The sequence below is a fragment of the Neopsephotus bourkii genome, unplaced genomic scaffold (assembly GCF_033783945.1).
Source record: "Neopsephotus bourkii isolate Nb327-2 ecotype Australia unplaced genomic scaffold, CSIRO-AGI_Nbou_v1 NB_1792, whole genome shotgun sequence".
Classification (NCBI taxonomy): Eukaryota; Metazoa; Chordata; class Aves; order Psittaciformes; family Psittacidae; genus Neopsephotus; species Neopsephotus bourkii.
The window spans coordinates 3,184,419-3,197,618 of NW_026902266.1; the positions used below are offsets into that span (position 1 = coordinate 3,184,419).

A 13,200-nucleotide genomic window follows, 5' to 3' on the forward strand; every position below is an offset into this window, starting at 1 on the left:
GTAGACAAGGCACTTTCTTTAGTCCCAAGTCTTTATCTGTATTAACTGAACAGAAAACAAAACAAAACAAAACCCCAGAAAACTGCTAAGTCCTATCTGTTACACTGTGGTGGGCAGTCCTTAATGCTGTCTGACCCAGAATGGGCACCAACATGGTGATGTTGGTACGTTCAGTCTGTCCATCCAGGTGTTTGTCTGCCAGCAAGTGAAAGCACCTACTGTGCACTGCCAACCCTTGTCCTCTGCCTGGCTGGGAAGCAGGTCTGATTCTGATAACATGGCCAGAAACACAGGTCTGGTTTATTGTCTGGCTCTAGTCGCAGTGCTCATGTGTAGGGCTGCTTGACAAACGCTTCCAGACACTGTCAGCCATGTGAAGCACATATTATTCATTTCTCTGTTTCCTGACCCCTCTTTTTTGCCACCCCTGCATCTCCCTTTTCCTCAATTGAGAGAGAGAACCTGCACCTAACTACTTTTTATTCATTAGTCCTAGTTTTGCTGTGAATTTGTTATTTCTGACGCTGCTAGCCGGACTGTCTCAGTATTATATGCTATTATGGGTATGGATCCTAGGCACACTGGCCTGGTAAGGTCCTGTTTCCCAGAATGTTCCCAGTGCTCTACTCCAGCTATCTGTGTGGTTCAGCTGTTGCTCACAAATGTCCTCCTCAACCACCTGAGGTATCCAGCCAGCTCTCACAGCACCACCTGCAGCTTTTGCCAGCTTTTCACAGTATTTCCTCTCACATCCACCTTTCCAGATATCTCATGTCCATTAGCTTCCACACCTTTCCCAAGTAGCTCAATCTCAGTGGTGCCTGCCAAGTAGCTCAGGCCCAGTGGTGCCTGCATTGCTATGCCCAACCCCATCCTCTAGGCTGCAGCATTATGATTTGCCTTTAAATGATCTATATGCAGACTATTAATACATTTATTTGTCAACATAAATCTAAGTTGTTACTGAAAATCTTACTTTTTTGAGGATATATGATAAGAAAGTCAAGGCAGATATCACCTTGGAGTTGTCGTACATTTAGCAATCCAGCTAATGCCAAAACCCATGACTGTTTAATAACAAAGCAGACTCAAAAAAGGTGGTCGTGAAATGTTTGTAGATGTCATTGCATGTTCTTTGGCAAGCCTATGGTATCACCCCTAGCACCCAGAGGGTGGTGAAATGATTCAGCTTGGTTGTTTCTTTCACACCTTCAAGAGTGTGCGAGGTGTCGTTTTGGATCTGCTAAGCAATGCTGGATGTCTGCCCAAACCAAAATGCTGGCTGTGGGAACAGTTGAAGTCCTTATGAGAAAGAGTTGGGGAAGAGGATGTGAAAGCAGCCAATGGTAAAAGGGGAAAGCACTTGTGAGATGCTCCCTGTGCCTCTTCTGTTCCCCTGACATTCCAGTTTTGCACCTCTGCTGAGCTCTGGTGGCACTGGTTCCTCCTGGACAGCTGAGGGCAGGGGAATGTCTTCTCCACTCAGGGGTACAGGGCAAGATGAAGCCACTTGCAGCCATGCTTGCTCCCCAGAATCTGTAGTAAGGTAAAGAACTTGTGAAGCCCCACGTGTGACAAAGGAGTAGGTAACCTACCCCTAAGGGGAAGGGGTCTAGTTCAGACTGCTATTTTCTACCTTGAGAGCTGAGTGAGACTGTCCTAGGTGTGAGTGCCCATTGGATTTGTATCCATCTACAGCCTACAAATGGATTGCAAGAGCATCACTGGTTAAGCTTCACTTGCAGGCTAAACTTCTGCTGGTTTAGGCCTACGGAATATGAGCTTTCTGGACATAAATCATCTTGTCCTCTGATCACATATCCAGAACAAACTTATTATTTCCCCAATATGTTTGGTTACTGTGCATCCCAAGTAAGAATAATATAATTTACATCACCTACTTAAAAAAAAATAATTCTAGAGAAATGGGACTTTTTTTTTTTTTTTGAGAAGCTGATTATGTTTAGAGAGGGAGGGAGACTCTGAAATACCTGAAAACGCCCACTAGCAGAAATACACAGAAACCTCTGTCTAACCACACCAAAGAGCCCCATTCTCTCCATATTTTGGGCACCTTTGTCTTCTTTTGCATATACGAAAGGTGAAATATTTGGCTAGTTCCCAACTGAGATTGCACGTCCAGGATTTCACCCAGCTTATCCGCTCCAGTTGTGCACATGGCTTTACCTCTTTGCCAGCAAAGGCACTGGTGGGGTGTGCGGCCTTGGCTGGTGCTAATGCTTGGCCTCAAGAATTTGGGTGGTTAGTTGTTGGTGGCCACACACTGGGATGGCTGCAGAAAGTCTGGCTGAAAATGCTTTCTGAAAACTGTATGAGGATTGGTCCTTTGACAGCATATACATATGTGCTCTTCTTGTCTGCTCTACCAGCTAGCTTAGCTTACTGAAGAGCCAGCTTTGGTTTTGATGCATAGTGCCTGACAGTGGATTTCCATCTTTGGGTCAGGTTCAGGAGCCATTACTACTGAGGACAATTAGAGATGACATTTTACAGTGAGTCTGTTGGTTTACACAGGTATTCAGGAGTCAGACCAAGAGACCAGCATCTGATTTGGCTGGTACTGCCAGGCCTGAGACAGGCCCACAGGTTCCCCTACCAGTGATGCCCTATCTGTATTTTGGAGGCAGAAGGGACTTCTAGGCTGATTCAGCCACTGTAGGGTCACCCCAGCATTAGCAAAATGGCTTGTCTTGCAATATAACCGGGGGATGGCTGTCTTTTGCTGCTCAAGGAGGAGGGTAGCAAGGAACCGCTATGCTAGGGAGCTGGCACATGACCAAACTCTGCAGTTTGAAGGTGCAGAGAGGCCTGTGGTTCTAACATAACGCATGACCAAAAGCTTGTTTTAGCAAATGGAGAGCACTTGGAAAGCTTTGTTGAGGCCTGGAGAAAAAAATCTTGTGCTTTTGAGAGGGCCTGTATGGCCCAGAGCTGGTGGAGGATCTTCACAGGAGTGGGGCAGGTCCTGTGCTGCCAATCAGTCCCTACACACACATGGTTGTTGTCACCATCACCTACTTGCTCTTTCTTCAACAAGCACCTAAGTGGAAGGAAGGCCTCTGTGACTCTGCTGGAGTAGCATGGGAGTGTATTCCTCCTGTAATCCAGAAGCATTTCTGAGCACCTTCATAGGCCATGTGGGTCAGGAAGAGGCTGTCTAATGAGCACTCTTCAGGAGACCTGCACGTTCTGAGGAGGCCACAGATATGCCCTCAGGAGGTCTTCTCTTTAAGTCAAGTTGCACATGCTGTGAGGACTCTTTTTCTCTCAGCAGGGGTGGGAACAGCCTTTGGCAGAGCTGTCATATGGCACTCACCTGCAGTGCAGTTAAGGCAGGTCTGCATATCTGGGAGGTGTTTCCACACAAACACAGGAGGGCTGCTTGTATACAAATATATATATATATATATACCTGTATCTTATGTGGCTGTGTTTCTTTGAACTGATCCAGTATCCCACTGAAGAGAATAGAAGGTGGGTAAAGCCTACAAGTCTCCTCATGGGAGTACTGATTTGCATCTTTGCTTTTGAAGCAGGCTACTGTTCTCAGCAGACTGCAGCTTTTCTGATCTTTTGTATTTTTCAGTATGCAAACACTGCATATGCTTTGCCTCTCTGAAGTCTTCTTTTGCAGTGCAAGAAACACATCTCTGTTAGTGCTCTACACAACCTCAGCACCTGAGGAAGCAAATGGCAACCATTGGGGACTGGTGGTGTTCAGCACTCTGCTGGGAAGTCTCCTGGATCAGCCCCATAAGCTGTGGTCTCCCTTCCTGCTCTCTGCTTCATCCCCAGTGTGTATTACACTTGCCCCAGCTTTGCAGAGATAATTTGCACTCTCCTGGTTCATTAGCTGCTACCCCCTCCTGTCTGTGGGCAAAAAAAAAGCCCTTACTGTTCAAAAGAACACATGCAGCAATCATTAATGCTGACCCTAATTGTGCCAATTCAAACCACTCAATAGCTCTAATTAAAACCTCTCTTGTGCAGGGCACTGAACAGTAACAAAACTGTCACCCCGAACAATCAAATCATGGAGCTAAGAATTTCTTTTTGCCCTGTTGTGTTCAAATGTTGTTGCTGCTGTTGGAAGGGTCATCTGAAAGGATTAAGTATGGGGCTTTTGTAGGCTGCAAATGTGGGGGGAGTATTTAAACCCAGCCAATGTCTTCTGGTCACAGTTTGAAATCAGAAGACCCCAACTCTTTTCCAGGTCTCCTTTCATCGAGTTTACCCACCCCCATGCAGCAAGCAACACCTGCAAAGTAGACAGGCTTTTGGTTATGAGACACATGGACACCACAAGTCAACTTAAACGTCTGCAAAGGAGGGGGTGAGGGGGAAACCGAGCCGCTCCTATCCCTACAACCTTGTTTCTCAGGGTCCCTGACTACACTTTCCTGTGTGCCATAAATAACTCTGCAATTACATTAATTGGTTGCATATTTGTTGACACAGGGGTGGACAGAGGTAGGTTACGGTGGGAGGATTTTTGCTTTCGGTGCAATTTTATACTACTTTCTTCAGATGTCCCTTAATCCTCACTCTTCCTTCCCCCATTATTTAGGATTCGCATGTCTTCCAGAATAACTTTATAAACCCGTGGGTGGGTGAAGGGGGAGAAAGAGCGTTCACATTCATTTGATGGCACCCATGTACACACATCTGTTCTGCCGTGTTTCCCTAGCAAGGTCTATCAATCAAAAGGAAAAGGCTGATATGTATCACAGTGGGCTATTTCAAAAAGGTGGTTGCAGGCGATTGTGTGCTGGAAGGTTTCTTTCTGCACCAAGTTTCTGACAGGGGACAGAAGAAGTAAGTGGTATGTATGTACGCCTGTATTTTTTGTACATTTACCGTTTTTTAAAGAAGGTAGTGAAATTAATAGAGCAACAGCGTTAACTACCAAAATTCCAGCCTTGGTATATTTTGCTTTGTTCATTTTTGAGTGTGCTCTGAAGCCCAAATCTGGGATCAAATGTAAGAGCCTGAAAATGCTGCAAGCACTTTATCTGTGGCTCTAGTTTAGATCAGTACAGGCACAGATGCTAGCTACCCATGCTAGCTCTGGGTTCAGACCACCATTTCAGAGTATTTGGTATGGGGTACTTAACTGAGTCTTTTCTTCCAGTGTCTCCTTGGCTTGCTTTCTTTTGCTAGCAGTAATCAGAGTTGCAGTAAGAAAGTTCACGGCATGTTGTGTTTCATCTTTCCTTCTTTCATCTCTCCTGAGCTGCTGTCTTAGCTGAGGAGAAGGGAGCAGGATGATACCCGTAGAGCCTTGGCAGTCTGCCTCTTCAAACACCCTGAGCACTTTCTGTTAAAAAACCATCTTCGTTGTTCCTTGTTCCGACTGCTGGGTTGCGCTGTGTGCTGTTACAACATTGCCTTGTCTCAGCAGTGAAGCCATTCCATTTAGTGGTGGATAAAATAGCCCACATTTAGAGTACGGCTTGACTCAGCCTTTGAGTATTTAGCCTTGGTTAGTGACTAAGCACAAAATCTTGATGTATAAACACACATTCTTTATGTATAGAAGCAATGGGACAAAACTTAAGAATGTTTTAAAAATGCTTTGAGGTGAATAGTCTTTTTGTGCAAACTCTTAGCAAACTCAGTCATCTGCATCATCTGAGCAGACATGCTCAGGATAAGGTTGATTTTTACCAGTTTGCCTTGGATCCTGCAAATCCTGGCCTAGGGGTCAACAGGAGGGCCCCACTCTTTTATAAAAGTGGGGGTGCTGCATTGTGGTATATGACGGTGCTGACGTGCTCCTCTCTTTGTGTCACCACTGAAGGGTGTGGCAACACTCTAGTTCTCGATGATAAGGTACTCTTACAATGGGATGAAGAAGGATAGGTGAAACTATCATATGGCGTCAAACAAGGGCTTTTCAGAGCAAGGTCCCTTTGGCAGCAGCACTGGAGAGAAGAAACCAGAACTCTTTTGACAGTTTTGCTGTCTGTCCAGGGACTGTGGGAGACGGCGTGACATGCATGTGAGGCTCTTGCACTTCTTGACACTTGCTCAAGAGGGGGAAATAAGACATAGGCAGGTGTTTTGACTGGCTCCAGATCCTTTTAGCACATCAACAGCCTGCTAAAATCTGAGAACAAACCCTTGGACCTGAGTCATCTCTAGCCTCTGGAAAGCACCACCTCCTTTTCTGAGCTTGCCTGTCTTCATACAGAAAGCTCTGCATCTCTGTTAATCTGTGAGCTGAGGGTAGGGGATTTCTGTAAAATATGCTCTGGTGTAGATTCCCATCACTTTCTGTATAGATCTCCCACGGTCTCTGTCTGCCCTTCTGTCCTCATTCCTTGCCCCCATTTTCTAGGCAGCAGTGCTGAAGCCTATCCTCTTGACTAAGCTGTTGCACTTTAATTTTCAACAGGCCTCTATTGCTCTTGCACCTTGTGTGTGGTCTTTGAGCGTTATGTGGCTCAGCAGCTGGGAATAGTGAGTGGGTGGGCAATTCAAAACAGAAAAGACTCTGTATCAGCACAGGGCTGAGGTTTGAACTCTGCTCAGCTTTGGATATGTGTAGCTCGTTCTCAGGGCTGTGATTTAAGTGCAGTTTTGTTGGTGTCAGTGTGAAGCCTAAATCAGTGCTAAGAAACTGGTAGAGAAGAAAAAAACAAACTCTGCCAGTCTGATAATGGGTGTTACACTTGGCCCTGGTGAAAATTGCAGGATCAAGGCATTTTGAAATTTGTATCCTGCTGTTTTGTCACCATTTTGCCTTCCCAGCTTGGAAGATTTAGAGTGTCTAATATGATGCCAGGGCTTCTTTGCTGAGGATATTTCTGAGCTGCTTTCAAACCATTTAGGACACAGTTCTGATTCTGAGTTTCCTGAAGATAAGGACTGATGATGGAGGGAGGCAAACGAGGGGAGAGCTAACCTCTAACACAAAATGCTTTATTCCATTCATCTAAGAGTCTCTCTGAGACAAGGTAAAAGTGGTCAAGTGATGAAAAAACAATCCCAACATTATGACTTGCTGACAGACTTACAGAGCCTGATCCTCAGCTGCTTCTTCCTCCTTTTTGCTGTTGTCTGTGCTGGTGGAGGACCACATAGAAGGGAGGTCAGGGAAGGGACCTTGCCTTCCATGTGCCCTGGCATGATCCCCTACACTCACTTCTTTTGCTCTTTCGATGGTGAGTCCACTCCATGAGTGCTCGTGTATGGCAGATTCACCACCTGCTCTCCATCACATTTGCAGCCCAGAGTACCCAGTCCTCAAAATTTGAGTGTGGAGGTATTTTTTTCCCCACCCACTTTCCAGCTATCCCACCCAGGTAGACAGGATGAGCAGAAAGAATCCATGCCTTGATAAGATTGATAAACGAGTTTGGAACAGAGCTCCTCTCTTCTGGAGTCCATATGTAGTCCAACCCAACTTCAATCTCATAGCTGACTCAAAAGAAAAAGAAATTGGCAAGTCTCTAAGTACTGATAAAGATTCTAAAAGTTACGGATATTGTTGATAGGCATTCTTTTTAGAGCCTGGAGTGATGTTATATTTGCTTCACAAAATTAGAAAAGTGCACAATGAGCATTAGAAAGCTGATAATTTATAGACAGATTATTTATTATCAGAAATATGATAATAATAGATAGAATATTTGAAGAGTCATTTAATTTTCCAGTGCCACATAAATACCTGTCATTGACCACTACTGTACTGGGTCTCATGCCAATTCTCAACATTATACCCTAGAATTTACAAAACACATACAAGAGTGAAAATGTAAAAAAGTAGAATATCCTTGCTTTCGAGGAGCTGGCAGATTGCTAACATCAGCCAGGTCATTTTAGAGGTTCCATCCCTGAAACTAGGTATGTGCTTCAGCACATGAAAAAGCATACTGAAACTCAAATGGGCTTTACTGCCTCTTTACTGCATCTTGCACTTTACTGCTTTTTTTTGTTGTTGTTTTGTTTTGCTTTCATAATAATACTGGTGTATCACCAACAGCCTCTTCCTGTGGTGGAATAACATAAGGGCATGAAGGTAAGGCTGGGCAGATGGACAGGCACTAGTGAGAGATGTGGGTTTGGCAGTGATGGGGAACTAACCACAGCTACTAGCAACTCTTTAGGAAACCAAAGTGCAGCCAGGACCCACACAATTCAATATACTTTCTATACAAAAGGTCAGCACAGAATTTCTGTATCAAGTATGATGAGTGTGGTGGCAGACTCTAGATGGATTTCATGGAAAGGCTTTTGCAATCCTGTCATATTTTTAACAAAGCTTTTAGCTCAAGTACAAGTAAACATTCTGCAAAGAGCTTCGAGGGTGAAAAGCTCAATAGGACATTTATTATTCCTAACAGGGTTTCTGTTTCATTCAGGCATATATCTTTCATAAGAAGCTGAGTCTCTGTTTTGCTGACATAATCCAGAAAGTACACCCTGAGACATGTTAATACCAATGTGTCTCCGCATCTCAACAAGTGTGAACACTTTGCCACCAGAAGCAACTGTGCTGACAATGGGATGACACTGTAAAATGGTTGTATGCCGTGACATGAATCCTTTCAAGCCCAATGACTCTTGATTTCTAGCCTCATAATCACTATGAATCAAACTTATTCGTTCCCACTACCCCCATATTCAACCTGTGTCTGAGTAGCTGAGGAAAACGTATCCTACCTCACTTCCGGGTGGCTGCTATTCCAGCCTGCATGAGGGTGTTCAACTGTGGCTTTTTAGTCTTTAGTCAGGCTTCCCTGAACATACCTTTGTATGGAGATTTAGAGGTGTCAGTATAGTAAAAAAGGCTCCACCACTGCTGCAGTTTCTCAGTAACTAAAGCCTGGCAGCAATGGATAATTCTCTGATTATAATTATCCAAATGATTTAATAGGCAAGATATTAAAAAAAAAGCTTTAAATTCTGCATCATTGCAACTGATGACAATCAATATCACACCAAATTTCCCATATTCTTCTTTACTCCTTTTATGATAAAAAGTGAACTAAATCTAGATCTGCTGCAGTGCATATACTGACTTTAAAAAAGAACCACTAACATTAATTTGGTCCCTAAATGCAATTAGCTCATATTTGGAGGCAGTAGAGTATTCTTTCCTGAAAGTGTGAGTAATCATTTCTGCTAAATGTGTGCAAGAGGGGATATGTTCCCTGGTGGAGGCTGTGGCATACAGATCCCATGACGGTTCTGTTGTGGGTGCCAATACTGTTCAAAAGAGGACAGCAATCTTCTGAAACTTGTGTGAGGACAAGACAAGTAGATACAGAGGCAAATAATCAAAGCAATCAAACAGTTCTCCCTGAACAGTTGTCAAGACCACCAATATATACGTCCTGTGCCATGGATTTGTGGTGGTGCGCATGATATGCATGCACCATAGCAACTAGATATTAATCATCAACACATACAGGCCCATGTTGGGGTAAGTCTTTAGAGGTGCAAGTTGTAGGCTGCATCTGGTATACAAAACATGCCTCAACGGTACCAGTTTCAGTATTACCTCCAGCAGCACTGCATAGTTGAATTCATTACAGTTGGGCTTACATCTTCCTCAGAAGGATCTGAATGTTAGGCCCAGCATAAAAATGCCTGGGCATAAAGAACAACTCCTCTTCTAGTTCTGTGCCCCTCTTTATTTGTAGTTTTCAGCTAAACACCCTGGGCAACTTCTTTGCTGGTGAAACACCAGTGACTGAAGTGGCACTTTGCCAGGCCAGCATTTGGCACTGCATCCTCAGAGTGATGGCAGAGATTTTCAGAAGAGCTCAATAAAGAAGGTTAGGCATCCAATTCCTCTTATGCTTGGACACTAGCCTCTTGTCAGCTCATCAGGATTTCTGCAATGCCACTGATGACCAAGGCAGGCTTTTCCCATTTGCCAGCAACGTGGAAAAAGTTAGCAGGCAATTTAGTGCCACAAAAGTCTCTGTTTCAGCAATTTGCTTTATTTACATAGATTTTAATTTGAAGATGACATACCAGTAAAGTGCACCTATACCAACTGGTGTACCAAGAAGAGTTCGGCACACATTTTCAATGGTGAAGGTGATTCAGCACTGGAACAGACATGTATTCTCTCTCTTGCTGGTGTCTTTAAACTGAGGCTGGATGTCCTCTAGCCACCTGGATGGTGCTTTTTGACGCTTCTGGGCTCAGAACGGCTCAGTGAAATGTAATGATTGTGATATATAGACCAGGCTATGGAGTTTCTTCTGGCCTGATTATTGCACGAGGAAGTTACTATCTGCAAAGGAAATGCGTGTCCCTATAGAGGAACACCATGCCATGGGAATGTTGGTCAAAGCTGGAAGTACATGCTGCAAGGTTATCAACAGTTATTGATCATAAGGGGCTCAAAGGGTTCAGTTACTGGGAATTTCTGACCCTCTCTGGAATCTTTACTTGATCTTTAGATGCTACTGGTGTCAGGGTTTCACAGGCATTGGAGGGTAGGCTTTCAGTGTTCTTTGTTAGGAAATAAGAAAACAATATTTTTTTTCATGGTGATAACAAGCATTTATATAGCAGAGGGATCCTGGTATCTGTGGGGTTTTCTGTGGAAAATACACCAAAGATAATCATATTTAAAGTGCAAGTGATAAAAAACACATGAAGGCATCACACAAAATAGGTCAGATGCAAAAAAACTCCCTATGAAATTGGAGAGGGAATGTAGGCAAGTGGGGTGTTGTTATCTGAGCTGGAATTTAATCAAGATTCAATTAAGAGGTGATGTGGTACTTCAGTGGTGGGATCACCGCCTCAACAAAGCTCTGCTAGATTCTGCCTGTCTTTTCACAGATGTCAGGTGTGCACTGGTATAACTTGTCCAACCTCAACAGAGCTGATCCTGATGTACACAAGGACACTCATATTCAGATTTTCCGGCTCTCCCCCTCCTCTTCCCCTCAAGGTCTCTCTGCTCATGTCATGTGGAATGGCAGAAGTTCAGGTGTGGATCAGAGAAACTTTGAAATGGAAAATCAGAGAATACCGCAGGTCATATTGAAGAAGAGCTGGCAAAGCTTAGGACTGGGATAGCAGAGTGGTGAGGGTTAGGATGAAGGTACATTGGTAGGCTTGTATGGGGTGCTGCGTTTGGAGCTCCAGAGAGATCTGCAAGCCAAGAATAATGAATACTGGCAGAGCTCCGTGTGAGTAACAAACGGCTTATCCTGCCTAGGCAAATGACAAAATGTTACGTACTGGCATTTTTTAAATGGATTTTTTTTTTTTTTTAAGAAAAGAAAGATTAAAGCAACCGCTACAGCCAAACACGCTGCTTTGCTCTGATAAGATGCCAGAATTGTATGACTTCTACTTTGTAACAAGGTTCTTCATGTGGGTGTAGCAGCCCCTCCTCATACCTAGCGGATACACTCTAGGGAATTTTTACAACAGTGAGTATTGCCTCTTGTAAGGTCACTGAGTAAGAAAGTTAACAATGTTCTATGAAGAACTGCAGAAGAATTGAAGAAGTGTTTCCATCAGAGCACCACAGAACAGTCTGATGAAAAGGTTATTGTCACTGTTACGTGCACAGCAATGACCTCCCACGCATACTGTTCTATAAAATGTTGGGCCTCTGCCCTGCCATGCCCTCCATCAAAGTCATGCCCGTAACTTAAAAATGGAGGACTTGATGTAAATTCAAGTCTGTCCAGTTCACAGAACACCTCTGTCTCTCAGCAGGTAGACAGAGGCTTGGCACTGCCTCCATTGCTCAGGGTCTACATCTTGCTGCTGTTGCGCTGTCATGGTACTGCTCTCTCTTTAGCTCCTGATGAGAAAAACGTGTTCAGAGGCTGGGCCCTGTTGGTGATGCATCTTCATTTTCTTCCTGTTCCACATTTGGAGCCTTATTGTGTGATGCAACACTCACTTTCTTCTCAAGCCTCTCATTGTCAAGTGCCTGGTTATGCTCATACATACTGGGACCTACATGCAGCCTAGGAGGTGCCAGACTTGATCTTGGGATGGTTTTCCAGGTGCAAGGTACGTATTACCAAAGACCCCAAGCACATCACCTCCACAACAAAGTCTCTAGGCTTTACTAGGTGACATGGAGCAATTGGCTCTGCAGTTGGGAAAGCAGGACAACATCTTCAGGGACGGGTAGTCTCTGCGCTTGTGGGTTAGCCACGCTTTGAGCCCCGGCAAAGGGTGACAAGAGGACGTACACTGTCTGAGACACGACTTGTTTCTACAGCAGCCTTGGCCCAAGAGTGCCGAACCGAGGGAAAACGGTACATAGACCGTGAGGTAATTTCCTACGCCAAATTTACTTGCTCGTTGGCCTGACCCGGCCGCAGGGCTTCGCAGTGAGTGCCAATGCCAGCGCCAGGCCGGGGACGCCCAGCAGGGCAGTGGGGCGGGCCCCCGGCGAGTGCCAGCCGCACTGGCGGGTCGTCTCCCGCAGCCCCACCGGGGCTCCTTGGCACCGGCGCACCCCGTCAGCCGGTGAGGGACCGGAGCCGCGGACGTTCCAGGTACCGCAGACACGGGGAAAGAGTCCTCCCCTCTTCGGACAGCCAGCGGCACCGCGCCGCCCAGGGCCAACCTGCGCCGCCTGCCTCACGCCCGGGAGCGCTGGCAGGGCGGGGCGGGGCGAATAGCCCTGCCTCCCCACCATTGGCTGCGGCCAGCGGCAGCCGCACTGAGATAGGTCCGCTCCTCAGTCAGTGGCTCCTGGCCCCGCCCCGCCGCGGCTTTATAACGGGCATCCCCATGGCCGAGGCGGGGAACCTGCCGTGGCTGGAGAGGGCAGAGCCGCCCGAGCTGGTCCGGGGCACCGCGCGCGAAGCCAGCCGACGGACACGCCGCTGCCGGCCCGAGGGGAGGCTGCCCGGGAGAGCCGTCTGCGGTGGTCGCAGAGCCCTGCCGCTGTCCCTCTGCTACCCCGCCGCTGCCGCCCCGAGGAACGATGGTGTCGCGGGCCTGGCGCTGCGCTGGGGCTCGCCCTTTCCTGCTGGCGCTGCTGCTGGTGCATCTGCCTCAGGGTCGCGGCCACCGAGCCACTGGGCCTCGGGTAAGTGAGGGCGGCGGGGCTGCCCCGCCGCGGCAGGTTGTCCTGCGGCCGCCCCGCGCCCTGTCAGCGCCGCAGGTGAAGCCCCGGGTGCGCCCCGGACTGGCTTCCGTGGACGCGGACCCTTGCAGGGGCCTCCCCGCTCG

General features: G+C 46.4%; 1 protein-coding gene across 5 annotated transcripts in view; it reads left to right on the forward strand.

Moving 5' to 3' along the window:
- The first annotated feature begins 12,765 nt into the window (after nt 1-12,765).
- The window catches only part of SMOC1 (SPARC related modular calcium binding 1), a 136,830-nt gene continuing 136,395 nt past the window's right edge, over nt 12,766-13,200 (forward strand). For 2 of the 5 annotated variants that reach the window (XM_061380303.1, XM_061380308.1), the window contains exon 1: nt 12,768-13,057. In XM_061380303.1, the coding sequence (XP_061236287.1) occupies nt 12,953-13,057 (105 nt within the window). In that variant the 5' untranslated portion in view covers nt 12,768-12,952. Of the gene's footprint in view, nt 13,058-13,200 lie in introns of all 5 variants that reach the window. The other 3 variants (XM_061380305.1, XM_061380309.1, XM_061380306.1) reach the window with 3 other exon arrangements.